This window comes from Engystomops pustulosus, chromosome 3 (genome assembly GCF_040894005.1).
Source record: "Engystomops pustulosus chromosome 3, aEngPut4.maternal, whole genome shotgun sequence".
Taxonomy (NCBI): domain Eukaryota; kingdom Metazoa; phylum Chordata; class Amphibia; order Anura; family Leptodactylidae; genus Engystomops; species Engystomops pustulosus.
Window position 1 is genome coordinate 111,573,375 of NC_092413.1, and position 20,473 is coordinate 111,593,847.

The window sequence follows — 20,473 nt, forward strand, 5'->3', positions numbered from 1 at the left end:
ATTGTAGCTTTAAAGTTTGGTTTTATTTTTATGTTAAAAAGTTAATATCAAATATAGGGAAAGTGAAAAACAACAACAAAGGAATGCAAACAAAGTGCAAGTAAGAATTAGTTCTTACCTGATCTTGTAAAGACAAGGTGGAGAAAGCGGGCACACTTTTTGCCCACTTAATGCTCATGAATAGAAGCCGTGCTGCGGATTCACATACTGATTCTGTGGCAACTTCATAGAGGTATAGGGGAGCTCCGTTTACCTCGTGTGGATACTAGAAAAAATTTACATTACTTTTAGTTTGATTTTAAATTAATAATAATATTAATGAGCTTAAATATGTAAAGTATTATTCATAAATAGTAAGCACTTGATTTATAATTCCATTAACTATTATTGTGTCTTTACTTCTCTTGGTGCTACAACCCCCTATAAAAATTACCCTATACAGAAAACTATACAGAAGTGCAGTTGCAACCTCTCTTGTTTCCTAGACCTCTACCAATTGATTCATATAATATTGAGCATGAAGAATGCATTAATGAATTCAACTCAATTTTTCATCAGAATTTCCCTTTAGATGTAGCTCAGAATATCTTGATGAGAACGATTAAGCTTTATAAGAAAAGTGCACTTATCCTTTTAATGTTTACATTGACCAGTTGTCCTTCCAATGCCATAAACTTATGCTTACCACAAGAAAACTTTGTATAAATATATTGTTAACACCATAATGTTATCAGCAAAAGCATATATTTATATATGTGTGTGTATATATATAGTGCTATAAACCACTTGTACACTGCAGTAATATATCATATTACTGTTTTTTTATCAGTCCAACATTCATAGAAAGCTTGTTCCTCATAATTTCACCACATTACTATGCTGCTGACCAGCCGACAAACAAGCAACTCCTTGTTTGTTAGCTAATTTTTGTGTGAACACTGACTTGCTACTAACATTCAGCAAATCTGATGCAAAAGAGAACTGATCAATCATCATTTGACATTGAGCAGCCCAGAACCCTAACACTATACATACAGATAAGACTCTGTATGCATCTTTCCTGCCACTACTTGGTCTTTGAGAAGGAGGCTACTCTCCTGGTACTTTACTTCTTTGTCAATTTACACTGATGAATGGTTAATTAATTAATGTTTTCTAACAAACCAGAGACCTATTAGGCAAAATTCACACTACCGTTCCTTCCCTCTGTTATAGAAGTGAAGAATGGAAGTTTAACGGAGGTTTAATGTATCAGTTAAAAATCCCATAGACATCAATGTAAATTTTATGTCTTCCATTATGGTCAGTTTGGCAGGTATGTGCTATCCATGCAATTTTTCTAAATGGAGTAAAAGTACTGCAGCCTCCATAATTTTTCTATAACGGATACCTGCCAAAATGGATGACAAAAAATTGACATTGATGTCAATGAGATTTTTACTGTAATTAATATGTTAAACCTTTATTCTTTACTTTTTTAATGGAGGGAAGGAAAGGTTGTGTGAAATGAGCCTAAGTGGTAAAATAAAAAAGGAATACTTACTCCTCCTCATTCCTTGGCCTTGCCTTGTACCCTATGCTTCCAGGACCTGGCTGGAGAATAACTTGTAAGGATTAAAATTAGATCGTACTATGTTCCATGATATAAAGCTTACCTTTGGGGTTGGTTGAGCTAGTCCAATTAAGGTTTGTCTCTCGGGGGTGGTGGATACAGCTGCTAACTCTAGGTTATGGGGTTCCAGTTGATTAACAGTAGTAAAAAAGGTAGGTGTTGGCAAAGCTGCTGATGGAAAGTGAGGGGTGTTTCCATTGACATCTTTATGTCCTCTGAAATACAGAGCCACTTGCTTTCTTATGGTGGATGTTCGTGGTCCTCTTTCATGTTGAACAGCTGAAATCAATCCAGTAATCATCTTAGTACTAATCAAACTCATTTGGTAAATTGATGCAAAGAGCAGGCTCTTAGATACTTCAGTTCATTAAAAGGTTAAAATCACGAAAATCTTCCCTCATACTGTGTCCTTGAGAGAACATTTCTTCCTTATGATTTCCTTTTTTCTAAATAACGGCATTAATCTATATTTTACCAGAGCTATGTCAATCATTTTAATGTAGGCTTCTGTTCTTAAGCATAATGCTTTTGATTTTGCTTATGTAAAAAGATACCAGTGACTGTCTCGCTGATTGCTAAGAAAATCTTATAATTGGATTTTTTTTCCTTTTGTAATATGAGCGACAATAGATGATTGTATATTTAGGCCAGAAATTATCACGTTTCCTATTAATGGGAACCAGGCGTTTAGCAAGTATTTTAATTACCATCTTTATTCATGTTGACTTCCAAACATTTCTTGAGTCGACAGGCTCGACATTGATTTCTATGCGTCTTGTCCACTGGACACCCACCCTGTACAGAAAAAGAAAATATCTTTGGTGGAAAACATAGCTTTTAATAGTTTAATTTTAACAAAGTGACACTCCAGTCATCATTTTGTTTTAACTTCTTGTCTCAAAATATATATATATATTTTTTTTTTTTTGGATGATGCATAATATATGGCTAAAACCCTTTTCTGAGAAACATAATTTTAGTTATTTGAACATGAGAGCAAAACTTTTCTTTTTGATAAATACCAACCGAAGATGTACCTTGGAGACAAACCTGGCAGTCAGTACATTTACTTCTGCTTAAGGCTAAAATATTAGGCCAAGTGGAAACCATTATGGTGCCAAGTTCCAATATTTTTTACAGCAGAAATATAGAAATAGAAATTTTAGCTGCAGAGCTATTTTTGACATTATAAAGAACAGATACACAAAGGGGAGTCAATGGAAATGCATGGTTTAATGGAAGGGATTCAGTTCACCATCTGTTCAAGGTGTCCGGGGTTTTTTCTCCATAACAAACTAAACTAATGAAAATGTGATGTGAATTTAGCCTTATAGGTAAATTAAGAAAAATAATTTATAGCATAGCATCTTCTTGTTATTAATGATAGATCTGGCTGTGGTAAACATTATATTTTCTCAGGAAGTTATGTAGCACTTGTGACTGGGATACAATATGTATAGGTCAACTAGCATATATTTTATTACATACATTACTTTCTACATTTAAATTTAAATTTTCTACAGAATAGTAATACCACATTTTGATCATGTGATCACATGATGAACAAAGAATTATTTTTTATTAAAACTTGTTGATCAAATTGTCTTGCACTTTGCCATATTTTAATATTACGGATAAAAACTGTTCTACATGAAAGATCCTTCAGACAACACCAATGATGTATATAAGCACATCAATAGACATAAACACTAATAAAAATGGCTGACCATTTTATTTATAAATATTTTAGCCTACAATTTTTTTCTATAGAAGAAAGTCAAGAACTAAGGGTGTGTTAATATATATATATATATATATATATATATATATATATATACACACAGCCTTGGCATGGGTGAGAAATATCAGTGGTGTCAAGCTTTCCCTGACTTATCAGCTTAATAGCTCTCCTCTTCCTGCAGTCCATGGCTCTATCTATACTTGTCTTTTACTATGACTCTTGTACTGATACAGCAGACAGGGAGAGTTGGGGAGAGCATTACACAGCAAGTACCCATTGCACACTTATGTAAGGACCTTCATTAGCAACTCATATCTAGAGTATTGTTTAAATAGAAAGTAATTCATTAAATATATTACAACAATATTTATAAACTCTATCTCTACAATATATACTCTTAAAACTTTAAGTCTTAAAACTATATCCTGGTTCACTTTCTTTACAGTGGTAGAAGTTTTTACATTTCCACACAATAGTTGTAGTATGCATGGCTGATTAATTTCCTATATGTGTGGAGCCTGTGTATTTGCTCTTTTCTCTATGCTAGTTTTCATGAATGCACCTTGGTATGTTTCTGAAAACGTGTATAAACCTATCATTTGTAAAACAAAATACTTAAATAACTCATTATAGTACTCATAGTGTCAATCTGCAAGTCCTATTATACAGCCACTTGTGGAAATGAATGGTTGACAATCATATCATATGCTGTTCTTATTTCACTATTTATTACTTTCAGTGTGGCTGAAACATGAGAAAGATATCAAATTTACAGCAAAGCAAAACATAAAGCTTCCAGTATAAGTATCACATAGCTTAAAGTATACACCACAGAACCAGTATGGTAAGATCGTTTCTCAATAACTATTGATATATTCAAAAGGCAAGAATGCGTCTTGATTTCTTTATTATTCATTGCTTATACTTACATTAGCTTTATGTCTTCTACATTTATCATTTTGACTGGTGAAACTACAATCCACTTATTAGGCTTCTTTGAATGCTGTGAAAAGCCATATTTTTTGTATGCCATGGGAAAGTCTAAAAAGTAGCTTATATAAAACAAGTAGGTGATTCCACAAGAATAAAATAAAATGAAAAACAGGCAGTGGTGGCGAACCTGCGGCACTCGGAGCCCTCTCTGTGGGCACCCAGGCCATCATCCCAGCATGAAGTTCACCAGACAGGACTCAAAGAATCTTCCTACAGAATCTTCCTACAATGAGAGGCGGATTTGCCCTCCTCCTTTTAACTGCATTGGTGTCTTTAGGAGGCTGAACATTTGAAAGTTGTCAAAGAACAAGGAGAAATACATTACTGCTTAAATTGGTGTGCTGGCACTTTGCAATAAATAAGTGGCTTTTGGTTGAAGTTTGGGCACTCAGGCTCTAAAAGGTTCACCATCACTGCCCTAGAGCAAACTAAACAAAAGTTTTCCTTTTGTAATGTTCATGATTTAAATGTTAACATTTTGGTTTACTGCTATGTTCATTTTACGGTGATCATATTTTAAAATAATACAGTATATATATGTATAGATATATGACTTTGAGGAAATAGCACTTTGGGAGCGTTTAGATTTAAGACATGGTTTACCAATTAACCATCCATATTTTATATAGAAATAGAACTTATCACCACAAAATTACCTAATTTGTAACCAACTTTTTATGTTAAATATAATCTTGAGGATTTTTGAAATTATTTTTGCATTTATATTTCATAAAAAGTACCATATGCTATCATTGTAGTGGTCTGTAACATTAACATTACATAAATATTAATATAACTTGCTAATTGTACAGGGATTTTCAATGCAGCAGTCACCTTATCACATACAGGATTCAAATGGATTACTTATAGATAACCTATATAGAAAACACAATCATTGCATACACTTCTAATGATGTACAGGGTGTAACAAAAAGGTTGGGATGGTGGAATATCTCTCGAAATACTATTGGATCGAAAAACTAAAAATATATGTGTAAAATACAGTCCAATGGAACCCAATTCAACCTCCTTCCCCTACCCCCTTTGAAATCTTAAATGGGAACCCCCATTTTTTATTGCAGATTCCCCAGGAAAATTACATTTACTTAACCTTAGTCTTTTTCAATTTTGGTGACAGTTGGAGCTGTAATCGACAAAAATCAAAATGTGTGTAAAAACGTTGAAAAAGAGGATATTTCGATAAATACACATCACATCCAAAATCTGAAAATAGACATATGCAATGTTTTTGTAAAAGCTATCTAATGTTACCAAATTCAAGCACTTAATGTAGAGTATTCGATATTTGAAAACTTAGTAGGTATCAAGAAAAATCTCCATCATTAGGGGAGGAGACTTAAAGGGGTATTCTCGTCTGGGCATTCACATCCAGTTTCATTAATCTGCCATATATAAACATTTCTTTAATTAGATGCCATTAAAATAATGTTCCCTGTGTGAAGATAATTTCTCATAAATGTAGTCATATGGTCCCTTAGAAACAAGACTGTGTCCCTGGATATGGCCACCTCTGCTGGGGGGATTACACAAAGAAACAAAAGGTTTCTGAATATTAAATGTCCGGGAGTTACTGCATGTACCACAGCGGCTATGTAGTAATGAACACTGAAGCCAGGAGGTCAGGCAGGGCTCAATATCGCATGTCTGGCCACTGCTGCCAACATGTGAGGTGGTCGTATCCGGGGAAGCCATCTTGGTTCTTAGGGACAACATGACTACATTTATGAGAAAATATCTTCACACGGGAACATTTTCTTTAATAACATCCAATTAAAGAAATGTTTACTCATGGAAAATGAATTAAATTAAATTTAAATGCCCAGATGGGAATCAAGTTAATCAAGTTATCTGATGTGTTAGAAGCCAGGGACTCAATTTAAAGCAGCACCCGAATAGAACAGAAAATTACAGCATCCACGTCATTGTTCCTCAGTTATGCTGAATGTAGATTCTACATAAAAAATTAGATTCCCCCCACCTCACCCAAGGGGTAAAAATACAGGCTCAACTTATCTATCGTTGGATATATTTTTAAGAAATAATTGTCACATATTTTTTTGTTTTCCGATCCAATGTGTATTTCTTGAGATATTTTTAAACATGTTTTTACCCATTTTGATTTTCGGTGATTACAGCGCCATCTGTCAATAAAAATTACTTGAATCACAGATTGAATCAATGTAATTTTTCCTTAGGGAATCCAACACAAAATAGGGTTTCTCATTTAAGACTTTTAAGTTGCCCCCCTGAGGGTGGGTGTAGGAGTCCAAACTTGATATGATTGGATAGATTTTTGAAAAATATTTGACACATATGTTTTAAGTTTTTCTTTTCGATGTGTATTTTACCAGATATTCCACCGTCCCTACCTTTTTTGTAACAGCCTGTAGATGATGTCACAAATTATACACCTCCAAATGCTGCCCATAGCCATAAGATAAGTGTTAAAGAGTATCACAAAATGCTGTTACTAGAACTCGGGTACAATGGAAGCCTCCATATCCATATCCAGAATTAAAAACAGATTAGAAAATTGCTATGGATTGATATGTGATTTATACAAATCAAGAAGAAAATTGGCAACACATTCCCCTTAATGTTGTATAGTTTTTATTACTTAACATATCTGTATGTTCGACCCTATTGCTTGCTACATTGCTGTTTGTGTACAATTTCCTCTTATTTATAATTTTAATCTATTATTTTTTCAATTTTGGGATAATATCAATGTGATAACTCTTTGTCCACATTATTTCTGTTAAAGGTTTAGAAGCAAAGTTCGGTAGAACATAAGTCCAGCTTTGTGCACTAATAGGCTTTATAAGGCATCTTCTCTCACAGGACACCACACAAGCAAAGACTCTTAGCTTGCTACTGTGCTGTTAAGGTGTATCTTATTTGTCTTTCCTTACCTATCACATGAACTCTGACTATATACAAACTCTGCCTGAACCAAGATTGCTCACTAACTACATCCTGCTTGACCCTTGGTACCATATTTCTGTCCTGCCGAGGGAGGCTTCACCAACACTGGGAATGGTTCCAGAGGTGGTTACCATGTCATTAAGATCACTGTACTGAGGTGTAAGGGTGAAACCCAGGGGATCTGTGGAAAAATTGGTTTGGTGACACAGTGGGCCCACACCTGCTGATCATTACATTATATAACTTAGTAAGAAGAGGACTGACTTATTTTAGTAATAACTAAATATAACTTTATATATGATTAAATGACTCCTAAGTATATATTTTATTCTATGTTCCCATTCCCCCAAATACATAACGTTCAGACAATTTCTCCATCTTCGAAAATTAATTGGTTCCTTCTCTGCCAATGGGTCTTCTTGTCATATATTTCTGTTATTTTAAAAGGGGGTCACCATCTCATGTTTATACAAAACAAACTCACAAACTGTTATCACTGTTATTCCTGTTCATTAGATGAACTCCCATCACATAGTTATAATAAAAAAGTAATCTCTGCAGCCTCCCAAACTATAGACCAGGGATGCACAATTTTTTTCGGTTTTAGGGCCACAACCACAGTACAGCACAAATAGACACCAAAGAATGCATTTGTACAATAACTAATATAGACCCCCAGAGCAGACTACAAATACAGTGGACAAACCAGACCATAATAATTATCTGGAGCACCATCCACCACATGCACAAAATTGTTGATACCACTTGTTTAACCGGTTAAGGACCGGGCCCTTTCCTGTTTTTTCATGTCCATTTTTCACTCCCCACCTTCAAAAATCTATAACTTTTTTATTTTTACACGTAAAGAGCTGTGTGACGGCTTGTTTTCTGCGTAACAAATTGCACTTCATAATGATGGTATTAAATATTCCATGCCATGTACTCGGAAGCGGGAAAAAAATTCCAAATGCAATGAAAATGGTGAAAAAACGCATTTGCGCCATTTTCTTGTGGGCTTGGATATTACGTCTTTCACTGAGCGCCCCAAATGACATGTCTACTTTATTCTTTGGGTCGGTACGATTAAGGGGATACCAAATTTGTATAGGTTTTATAATGTTTTCATACATTTACAAAAATTAAAACCTCCTGTACAAAAATAATTTTTTTGATTTTGCCAACTTCTGGCGCTAATAACTTTTTTATACTTTGGTGTACGGAGCTGTGGGTGGCGTCATTTTTTGCGAAATTTGATAATATTTTCAATGATATCATTTTTAGGACTGTACGACCTTTTGATCACTTTTTATAGATTTTTTTAGATTTTTCAAAATGGCAAAAAAGTGCCATTTTCGACTTTGGGCGCTATTTTCCGTTACGGGGTTAAACGCATTGAAAAACCGTTATCATATTTTGATAGATCGGGCATTTTCGGACGCGTCGATACCTGATGTGTTTATGATTTTTACTGTTTATTTATATTTATGTCAGTTCTAGGGAAAGGGGGGTGATTTGAAATTTTAGGTTTTTTTATTATAATTTTTTTTTTTTTTAACTTTTTTTAATTTTTATTTATACTACTTTTCAGACTCCCTAGGGTACTTTAACCCTAGGTTGTCTGATCGATCCTATCATATACTGCCATACTACAGTATGGCAGTATATGGGGATTTTCTAACTCATTCATTACAATGTGCTATCAGCACATTGTAATGAAGGGGTTAAAACGAAATAGCCTCGGGTCTTCGGAAGACCCGAGGCTACCATGGAGACGGATCGCCGCCCCCCGATGACGTCACGGGGAGCGGCGATCCGAGGTAAGATGGCGGCGCCCACGCTGTAAAAACACCCGCGATCGGTGCTAGCACCGATCGCGGATGTTACCGGTAAGCCTTTGCTGCAATATGCAGCAAAGACTTACCGGCTATGGAGAGGGCTCAGCCCGTGAGCCCTCTCCATGCAGCGCGCCGCGACCGCCGCCGTGAATACACGGCGGGCGGTCGCGAACCGGTTAATGAAAGAAAAAAGACATAATGGTCACAGAAATAACTTGAATTTGACGAGTAAAAATGAATTTAATTTCTATGAAAATTGACAAATGAAAGGAAGGTTTTCAATTATGCTTCAACTGAGGTTTAAAAAAAATAATGAAACTCATGAAAAAGGCCTGGACAGAAATGATGGTTCCCTCAAATTAATATTTTGTTGCACAACCTTTTGAGGTAATCACTGCAATTAAACGATTTCAGTAACTGTCAATGAGATTTCTGCACCTCTCAACAGGTATTTTGACGCACTCCTCAAGAGCAAACTGCTCCAGTTGTCTAGGGTTTGAAGGGGGCCTTTTCCAAAGATGCTCAATAGGAGGGGCTCATAGGAGGTCACTTCAGAATAGTCCAATGTTTTCCTCTTTTGCCATTTTTGAGTGTTTTAGCTATGTGTTTTGGGTAATTATCCTGTTGCAGAACTCGTGACCTTCGACTGAGACCAAGCTTTGTGATACTGACCAGCATATTTCTCTCTAGAACCCCTTGATAGTCTGAAGATTTCAATGTACTCTGCACAGATTCAAGACACCCTGTTCCAATGCAGCAAAGCAGCCCCAGAACATAACAGAGCCTCCTCCATGTGTTTTTTTCAAGATATGCTTCATATTTCTGCTTTTGAACATAGAGCTGATGCGCCTTGGCAAAAAGTTTGATTTTAGTCTCATCTTCCATAAACTTTGTGGCTTATCAACATGTAGTTGTGCTAATTTCTGTCTTGCTTTTTTATGATTTCTTTTCAGCAATGGGGTCCCCCCTTGGTCGTCTCCCATTAAGTCAGCTTTGGCTCAAACAATGACGGATGGTGCGATCAGACATTAATGTTCCTTGAGCTCGAAGTTTATCGACTTTTATCTCTTCAGAAGTTAGTATTATTCGTCTCTTTGATTTGTCATCAATTTTCCTCCTGCGGCCATGTTCAGGGAGGTTGGCTACAGTCCTATAGATTTTAAAATTCAGAATAATATTTGCAACTGTAGTCACACGAACATTGAGATGCTTGGAGATGATCTTATCTTATCTTTACCTTTAAAGGTAAGCTCCTGAGACAACTCCTTCCTTCCTTCACTCACTATGGTCCATGTTGAGCATGTTACACACCATGTCACGAAACAGCACAGTGAGTAGCGTAGCCCTATATACAGACCACTGTAGAGGACACACCTTGATTTAATGTCCCTTTGCTCACATTTTTTTTTCAGGGGTACAATCATTTCTATACAGGCCTGTTTCTTGACTTTTATTATTTTTTAACATTCTGTTGAAGCATGGTTGAAAAGAAATGTCTGTCTTTCATTTATTCACTTTCATAGAAATGTTATTTATTTTTTACTTTTGTCAGATTCAAGTCATTTCTTTGACCATTGTTGTTTTTTTCCTTCACTAAACAAGGGGCACCAACAATTTTGTCCAAGTGTGTATAATAATGGAGACCAATGGGCAGATGTATATAATAATGGACTATAATACTGGAGACTATATTACTGAAGATCCCCCCCCCCCCCTCCTAGAGCTGACTGTAATACAGGCGCCTGCCTGTGTCTTCTCGTCCCTGTCCTGCTGATTTCAATACCAGGTCTCTCTTCCACCGCCTTCTATGGTACAGGTTGCTGGCAGCATTTCACAAGAGGGACCAAGCTGTCAGTGTGCAGTGCAGTGGTACAGGAAGAAGTCCTGTTGTTATTATTAACCTATTGTTCAAGCAGGTTTTCATGTAGGACAATGCTCCATCACATGTATCCAAATACTCTAGAATGTGGCTGGCCAGTAAAGCTCTAAAAGAAAAAAAATAATGACATGGCCCCCTTGGTCGCCTGATCTTAACCCCATAGAGAACCTGTGGTCCACCATAAAATTTGATATCTACAGGGAGAGAAAACAGTACATCTCTCTTGGCAGTGTCTGGGAGGCTGTGATCGTAAACAGATTAAGCAACTGACAGAATCTATGGATGGAAGGCTTTTGAGAGTTATCGTGAAATAAGGTGGCTACATTCGTAATTGATTTGTTTTTGGTTTTGTTTTTGAATCTCAGAAATCTTTATTTCTACATTTTCTGTTGTTATATTGGTTTACCTTGTGAAAATAAGCAAGTGAGATGGGTATATATTTGTTTTTTTATTAAGTTGCTTAATAATTTTTCACAGTAAATGTTACCTGCACAAACAGATATCCTCCTAAGATAGCCAAATTAAAAAAACACCCCAGAGAGCGCATGCGCGCGGGCTTAATGGCGGACGTGTCTCCTTGAGCTCCGCTACCGCTGAAGGCCCGCGGCGACTAAGAGCTATTATAAGCGCCGAACGGAGCGGAGACCGGCTGGAAAAAGAGGCGGAAGGTCGCGGGGGAGGAAGTATGCCCGGGGGAAATAGAAAGAAGGAGACAGGAGCTGGCAACGCACAGCCGACCCTGGCACGGGAGGAAGCACAGCGCTCCCGCCAGAATGTGAAGGCCATGAGGCATCACTCCCAGCAGCGGGACACACACAGCCCGGCCTCATCGCACCATGAGGAGGAAAGCCTAACAGGGTCTGGTGGAACCCCGGACCCCCAAGGTATAACAAATACCCCTGATTTATTTATAGCCTCCCCGGCCTCCACTATGTCCTCATTGGACCAAGCTATGGCGGCAGCCATTTTTAGCCAACAATCTATGGAGCTACAGCAAGCCCCTACAGTGATGCAAGCCCCTCTGTACTCTGCAGATAATGTATTACTAGCCCGTTTCTCACATATGCTACAAAGTGAATTAGCGAAGGCATGCTCACAAATTACTTCTGATCTTAAAGGAGACTTTCAGGCAATAGGGTCCAGAATAGAGGCAATTGAAAATAAAGTGGGTGAAACTGGAACTAGGGTGAATCAGAATTGTGACCGCATTGCTGATATATATATGCAATTGGAGGAGGCGCAACTTAAGATAGAGGATCTAGAAAACAGATCCAGAAGGGGCAACTTCCGTATCAGAGGTATTCCTGAGACCTATACAGACGCAACTAAAGTGGTTAAAGATCTGCTTCAGATACTTATCCCAGATTTGACTGATCCTTTTAGTGAAATTGATCGAGCACACCGTGCGTTGACAGCGCCAAGGGCGGACGGCTTACCAAGGGACATTGTTGTGAAGCCTCACTTTTTTTCTGTAAAGGAAAAGGTTATGCAAGCGTCCCGGGATGCGGAATCCTTACGACTATATGACTCAGACATTCAAGTTTTCGCAGATATAGCCCCGAGAACCATCCAAAGGCGTAGATCACTTAAACCATTACTACGTGTGCTACAGGAAAATGAAATCAGATATCGATGGGCATTTCCTTTTCGGCTAATCTTTCAACACCAAAATAGGTCACATGGCTTTACCACCTTCACAGAAGGGGAATCTCTACTATTGAAGCTTGGTCTAATTACAAAGGAGCATCAAAAGTCTTCCTCATCTTCTACAAATAACGCATTGGACTCGGATCCACCTCTTCAACCTCTATGGCGTACAGGGGCTAAGAAAAAGAAATGATAAAAATTATGGGCGCATAATTTTTCTATTCAGTTAGAAGGAGTCACTGGGCACAACCCCATGGTTAATCTGGGGAATGTAGATTAGTTGATGTCTAAGTGTTTGCGTGACCACCAACTAGGTGGTAGTTAGTTTGCATAAGTATCTAATTGCACTGTTTTCTGCATAGGTAATGTTTTCCGTTTGGTATCAGAGGTTAAGTTCGGCCGCTGGGCCTCAGGGGGTCGCATGCCCTCTCTTGTGATGTCACAAGGGACTAGCAGCCTTGAGCTGGCTCGGGGCTGGTTCTCCCCTGACCTCGAAGAATTCTGGATTATTATCCAGATTGTTAACGTTTGTTTACTTGGAAAAGTTTTGAAACTAAAAGTGAATCTTGTGTGTCTTTTCCCCTCCCTTTTTCCTTCCCTGTCTTTCCCCACCTCTTCCCCTTCAGAAAGAGGGTCACTGAAAGGAACTAGTCAGCCTTGCCCATACTGGAAAGGTAATGGTTAATGATGCTTTTACTATTTTATCTCATAATGTCCAGGGATTTAATGCGCCAGCTAAAAGGAAAATGGCTTTCAAATCTTATAAAGCGTTGCAGGCTGATATTGTATTCTTGCAGGAATTGCATTTTTCCAGAACATCATGCCCAAAATATGTGGCAGCTAACTATCCCCTAGTGTTCCTAGCGTTGGCTAGAGAAAAGAAGAGAGGAGTGGGTATTTTTATGTCCAAAAATGTACCATTTGTACACCGTATCACCATAGCAGACTCGGAAGGTCGTTATATTTTGGTGGCAGGAACCATACATGAACAGGAGGTAACTTTCCTAAATTATTATGCCCCGAATGTGGATCAGGTGCGGTTCTTCCGGGGAATGTTTCAAAAACTGTCAGCACACTTACAAGGAGCCGTGTTTGTAGGAGGCGATTCCAATTTGGCTCTTGATGAGGCCCTGGATAGGTCCGCACCTCGCTCTATTCTCCGTGGCCCATCTCAGTCTAGTACTGAGCTAGCCTCCATTCTTCACTCCCACAATTTAATAGATGCCTGGAGATCATGTCACCCTACTGATCGTGACTACACATATTTTTCGGTGGCACATAAGACTTACTCACGTATAGACCATATGTTTCTAGGTCCTCACCTAATTCCTAAAATTAGAAAAGCTGCTATTGTCCCGACTGCATGGTCTGATCATGATCCGGTGTTGGTCTCCTTGGACCCTATGTGGTTCAGATCCCCCCACTTTATGTGGCGCTTGAATGAATATATTATGACTGACCCTAGTATGTTTTCAGAAGTGACAGAAGCAGTGAATTCCTATTTTACTGAGAAAGAGCCAGTAGAGGACTCTTTAGTCTCATTCTGGGAATCGCACAAAATTGTAGTTAGAGGAAAACTTATGGAAATAGCCGCAAGATTTAAAAAAAAGAAAAATGCGCTACTAAGAGAAAAGGAGAAAGCTTATATTGAGATAATACAGAAACACAAAGTCAATCCTACGATAGACTTAAGCAAGGAAATAGAGGTAGCTAGAACAGAGTTAAATCTCTGCCTTACCACCTCGGCAGAAAGGAGCTTGAGATGGTCACAATACCGGTTCTACTCTCAAGGGAATAAGCCAGGGACGTTATTGGCTAGAAACCTTAATCCCCTGCCTAGGTCCTATACTGTATCGAGATTACGCCTTCCATCGGGCGCTCTATCCCAACATCCGAGGAAAGTGGTGGCAGAATTCGCCAGGTTCTACTCCAAATTATATAGCAATAGCAATGGATTTGACTCTGCAAAAGCCGAGGAAGTGTTTGAGGGCCTCTCTTTACCTTCTTTATCACATACCCATAGACAAATAGTAGATAATCCTATCACCCTACAGGAGGTTGAGGATGCAATTAAAAATCTTAAGCCCTCTAAAGCACCTGGCCCTGATGGCTTCACGGGACTGTACTTTAAAAAGCTCAGTGCAATTTTAGGACCCCATATGGTAAAATATTACAATCAGATTTTTAATGGACGTCTGCCGATACCTGACTCTTTGCAGGCTTTAATCTCTGTTATACCTAAACCCGATAGAGACCACTCCACATGCAAAAATTTTAGACCAATATCTCTGATTAATGTAGATATCAAAATATTGACAAAAATTATGGCTACCAGAATCAATTCTTTTCTCTCACATTATATTCACCTCGATCAGGTAGGATTCGTACCAGGCCGTAAAGCAGGAGACCAAACCCGTAGATTAATTGATTTAATCTCTTTAGCAAGGAGTGGGTGGGGTAAACAACCGCTAGATAATATTATGTGTCTATCGCTCGACCTACATAAAGCCTTTGACTCTATAGATTGGAACTACCTGAGGTATACTCTGGGTAAATGGGGCTTCGGAGATAAATTTATAGGTCTTCTTCAGGTTTTATATTCCTCTCCATCGGCAAGAGTTAATATAGCGGGTCACTTATCTACACCCTTCCCAATACTCAGGGGCACGCGTCAGGGATGCCCCCTGTCTCCTATACTTTTTATATTAGCAATAGAACCCCTGGCCTATCTGATCAGGGCAAACAAGAATGTGAGGGGCTTAGAGGTTGGAGGGGTGATGCATAAGTGTGCATTTTTTGCTGATGATATCTTATTGACGCTATCGTCTCCACTCACTTCTATTCCCAACTTGTTCCAAATATTGAAGGAATTTTCAGCCATATCGGGATTAAAAGTTAACCACGATAAATCTCTAGCCTTGAATATATCTGTACCCCCGGATATGGCCAAACACTTGCAGCTAAACTTTAACTTTCAGTGGAAGGAGGATAAGATTCCTTACCTGGGCATGTTTTTAACCCCTTCTCTTGACACCTTGTTAGCGGCTAATTATAACCCGCTCTTCGGAGGACTGCGAAGGGACATGAATAGGTGAGCAAACCTAAGCCTCTCGTGGCTGGGGAGAATTGCCGCGGTAAAAATGACTCTATTACCCAAACTATTATATTGTTTTCAAACGGTTCCAATTGATATACCTTTAGCTAGTTTAAAATCCCTTCAAAGAGACATAAATAAATTCATTTGGGGACCCAAAAGAAGTAGGATCTCTGCTAGAACGATGTACTCATCCAAGATTCAAGGTGGCTTAGGGGCGGTGAATATATTAAAATATTATTATGCCTCCAGATTAGTACCTTTGGTTACCTCTCACAAAAAGGTAGCTTTACCACTTTGGGCGCAAATTGAACAATCTGCATGCCCACAGATACCGATTGACGCCCTACCCTGGTTGAAACCCAGAGAAAGGCCGCTGATTATGTGCCCACTCCTCTCTTCTATGCTTTCGATATGGGATAGAATTAAACGTAGCTATAGATTACAGTCGCCACATACTCCTGTTGCAAGAATACTAAACAATCCTAGCTTCTCCCCAGGCCTTCAACGTGGCCAATTTAAGTGGTGGACAGACAAGGGGTTGTATCGTATAGGGGACTTTTATGATAGACAAGGCCTTCGATCAAAGGAGTACTTTAAAACAAAATACGATATGCCAGAGACAGAATCATACAGATTTCAACAAATATATCATTTCCTCCAAAATCTGAAAAATTCTTGTCAAGATATAACAGTTCATACCTTGTTCGAAGACCTTTGTCTAAAAACAGCGGACCTACCCCACACTCTATCGAATATTTATCAAATTTTAAATGACCAACAGGGGAAACTGGGCTATATGCTGGCATGGGAAAGTGACTTAAATAAATCCTTTTCTTTACGGGAATGGCAGGACATGGCAGAAAATACGGCGAAAATTTCTATTAATATGGCACTTGTTGAAGCGAATTATAAAGTACTACTTAGGTGGTATTTAGTCCCAGTACGTATTGCGCAAGCTGCCCCTGCTTACTCTCCCCTGTGTTTCAGAGGCTGTGGTGCTAGGGGCACTCACTTCCATGTGTGGTGGGAGTGTCCAAAAATCCGTAGATACTGGAGGCGTATTTATAACATGTTATACTCGATAACCTTGATAAACCTGACACTATCCCCCAGTCAAGCTTTACTCAACGAAAGGATCCCAGATATATCTGCTCCCATGAGGAGATTTCTATCCTTTTTCTTTCTAGCAGCTAAGATTGCGATTGCAGCCTCTTGGAAAAAGGCCATGGTTCCCCTGGAACTGATAAAAAACAAACTAATGTGGATAATGGTTAATGATAAGCTTTATTGTACAGTACATGATAAAATGACACTGTTTAATGAAACATGGCAGTTGTGGATTACATATCAATCAAGAGTTTAATATAGATAGACAATTTCTCATCCAAACAGGACCCCCTTCCCCACCCGATATTCCTTTCCTATTTGTGTTTCCCCTTCCCTCCTGTCATATATTGGAGATAATTTGTTTTAAAGAACGTATAGCGGACCCAAAGGGTCTATAATTTGTAACATGTGGAATTACCAGACCAAGTAGGGTCTGAGAGATACTATGTTAAAGGCTCTTACTGGCTTTTATTGTGCATCTCCCCTTCATCCCCTTTTTATTTCTGTACCCCTTCAAAAAAAAGTTTAAAAACTAATAAAAACATTGTGAAACATAAAAAAAAAACACCCCAACTTCCAAAAATATTAAGTGAGTCTTTTGGGTTGATGTCATAGTTTGAATCATAGTTGTTGTTCAGTAATAAAAATTATCCTCTCAAATAAAACTTGTCTAATTATTCTGCACACACTGTATAATACTTCTCCCTATGTACAAGAATATAACTACTATAACACTGTCCCCTATGTACATGAATATAACTACTATAATACTGCCCCCTATGTACAAGAATATAACTACTATAATACCGCCACTTTGTAGAAGAATATAACTACTATAATGTACAAATAACAAAGCAAAAAATGCAGTGGTATATGCTCACCCCTGAGTTTGTAGTAAGCTTGTGTATGCCGTGCACAGATGGTTTGGTTGCTGGTCCGGTTCCAAGCACATGAAATGAGAATGAATGAAAAAGTGATGTCCATCGGCAGCAGGCTAAAAAAGTCAGTGGCTGGTAAAAAAAGGCTTTATTGAAAAAACAATCGTTAAAACAAGGATACCATGGTAGCAGGTTACGCGTTTCAGACCCTAGAGAGTGGGTCCTTAGTCATACCTAAGAGGCAAAGCAATGAACTGGTGTTTAAAGAAAAAGGAAGTAAACCATTGAGGGTTACGCCCCTTCAATACTCAGTAATAGGTGATGATATTCAAATGAGCACAGGCACAGAATATACAAAAGATGCAAAAATAATGCGCAAAAAAATAACAGTGTATGACCACGAAGACCAAAGCACTTTTACAGAGAGGCAGAGAAAATAATAAATTTAGTAAATATATAGAAGGTCACTTTTGTAGTTAAGACCAAGAGGATGTCTGGTATCAAGCAGGCTTCTTTAAGATGTAAGGTTTTAACCCTGTCACCGCCACGTTTCTGTGGAGGGACATGATCGATGGCACACACTTTGAGGGACGTCATATTTCCCAGATGTGTGTCTCGGAAATGCTTCAATAGGCCTGTTAAATTGCGGGTGCTGGCGATGGTATTTGGGTTGGCACCGGTAATATGTTCAGAAAGCCTATCTTTAAGCTTCCTGTAAGTGCAGCCTACGTATTGCAGTTTACGGGTAACACACTCAGCTAAATAAACAACATGCGAGGTTTCACAATTCATGTGTCTGTTGATGCTGTAATTAGTATTGGTGGACACGGATGTGAAAGTAGATGTTTTTTTCATATATTTGCAAATATTGCATCGAGAGCCCCCGCAGCAGAAACTGCCCTTATACGATAGCCACGTACTGCCCTTGGTAGAAGCAGTGAAAGTGTTTGGAGAGATAATATTGGCCAGAATCGGAGCGCGTCTGGATGTACACATGATGCCTTCTTGAAGGATTTGATTAAGCGTGGGATCGCATTGTAAGATGGGTAAGTATTTTTTTACAGTATTTACAATTTGAGTGTACATAGGAGAAAAACGAGTGCAAAACACCGGTTTGGAGATGGCAGTATTACTCTTATTTGTTTTTTCAGTTAAGTAGTGTGAACGAGGTTTTGCGTTCACAATATTTTGGGCTCGTAGACAATCAGAATTAGAATAGCCTCTTTGATGTAGGCGAGATGTCATATTAATGGCCTCGGTTTCATAAGAAATATTGTCAGAACACGCACGTTTGGCTCTAATAAACTCTCCAATAGGTAGATTTTTTGTAATGTGACCTGGATGGCAGCTATCTTTTCTGAGGAGTGTGTTACCACTGGTGGGCTTGCGGTAAAGGGCTGTGTGAACTGTACCATCGTCCGGGTTACCAGTGAGCATGACGTCCAAGTAGGAAATAGAATTGTTGCCAAGTTCAAAAGTAAAAGATAAGTTAAGATCGTTGGCATTGATGTAGGAAATAAAGTCGACGACTGCCTCCCGGTGCCCAGGCCACACCAGGAGGCAGTTGTCAATGTATCTACCGTACCATTTTATCATGTAAACAAATGGGTTGTTGGCATTGTATAGGTGTCTTTCCTCCCAAAAAGCCATGTAGAGATTGACTAAGGATGGGGAGAAGCCAGCATCCATAGGGCAGCCTGTGACCTGCAGATAGAAAACATCATCAAAAAGAAAAAAGTTATTATGCAACAAAATAGCCAAAACTGATACAATGTAGTCCTGTAGTGATGCAGAATACATGCTGTTTTTTTTGTAGATGATCGGCTACAGCATGGCATGCTAGTCTGTGCGGGATGGATGTGTAAAGCGAAGCGACGTCACAAGATAGCCAGGTATCTTTAGGGTTCCATGTGAATTCGGTCATAGCCGATAAGACGGCTTTTGTGTCTCTGATGTAGCCAGGCAAATGGGTGACGTTGTAGAAGATCGTCCAACCAAGTTCCAAGTTTTTCCAAGACAGAACCGGTACAAGACACTATTGGACGAAAGGCTGGTGGAAAGCCTTGTTTGTGCGTCTTTGGAAGCATGTAGAAATTTGCACACGTAGGTTTCTCGGGAATGAGGTATTCTGCAGTCCGGGTATCAATGATTCCTAGATGTAATCCCTCATGAATTAGGGATGTCATTTGGTTTTTTATGCGATTGGTGGGATCAGAAGATAGGCAATGGTAGGTACTCTTATCAGTCAGCATCATGTGAGCTTGAGTGCGATATAACTCTTTGTCAAGAACTGTGATGCTTCCTCCTTTGTCTGAAGGTCTTACAAGTATGTATGGATTGGTTCTCAATTCTCATATAGCGCGTCTCTCTTTGGAGGTAAGATTTTGGTCTTAACTACAAAAGTGACCTTCTATATATTTACTAAATGTATTATTTTCTCTGCCTCCCTATATAAGTGCTTTGGTCTTTGTGGTCATACACTGTTGTTTTTTTACGCATAATTTTTGCATCTTTTGTATATTCAGTGCCTGAGCTCATTTGAATATCATCACCTGTTACTGAGTATTGAAGGGGCGTAACCCTCAATGGTTTACTTCTTTTTCCTTTAAATACCAGTTCATTGCTTTACCTCTCTAGGGTCTGAAACGCATAACCTGCTACCATAGTATCCTTGTTTTAACCATTGTTTTTTCAATAAAGCCTTTTTTTACCAGCCACTGACTTTTTTTGCCTGCTGC

General features: G+C 38.5%; 1 protein-coding gene across 1 annotated transcript in view; it reads right to left on the reverse strand.

The window, feature by feature from the left end:
• Positions 1-20,473, reverse strand: part of NR2E1 (nuclear receptor subfamily 2 group E member 1) — a 40,417-nt gene that overhangs the window by 8,259 nt on the left and 11,685 nt on the right. Inside the window, exons 3-5 of the mRNA XM_072141837.1 lie at positions 2,320-2,407; positions 1,656-1,891; positions 119-265 (exon numbers count right to left, since the gene is read on the reverse strand). Coding sequence (XP_071997938.1) covers positions 119-265; positions 1,656-1,891; positions 2,320-2,407 — 471 coding nt within the window. The remainder of the gene's footprint in view (positions 1-118; positions 266-1,655; positions 1,892-2,319; positions 2,408-20,473) is intronic.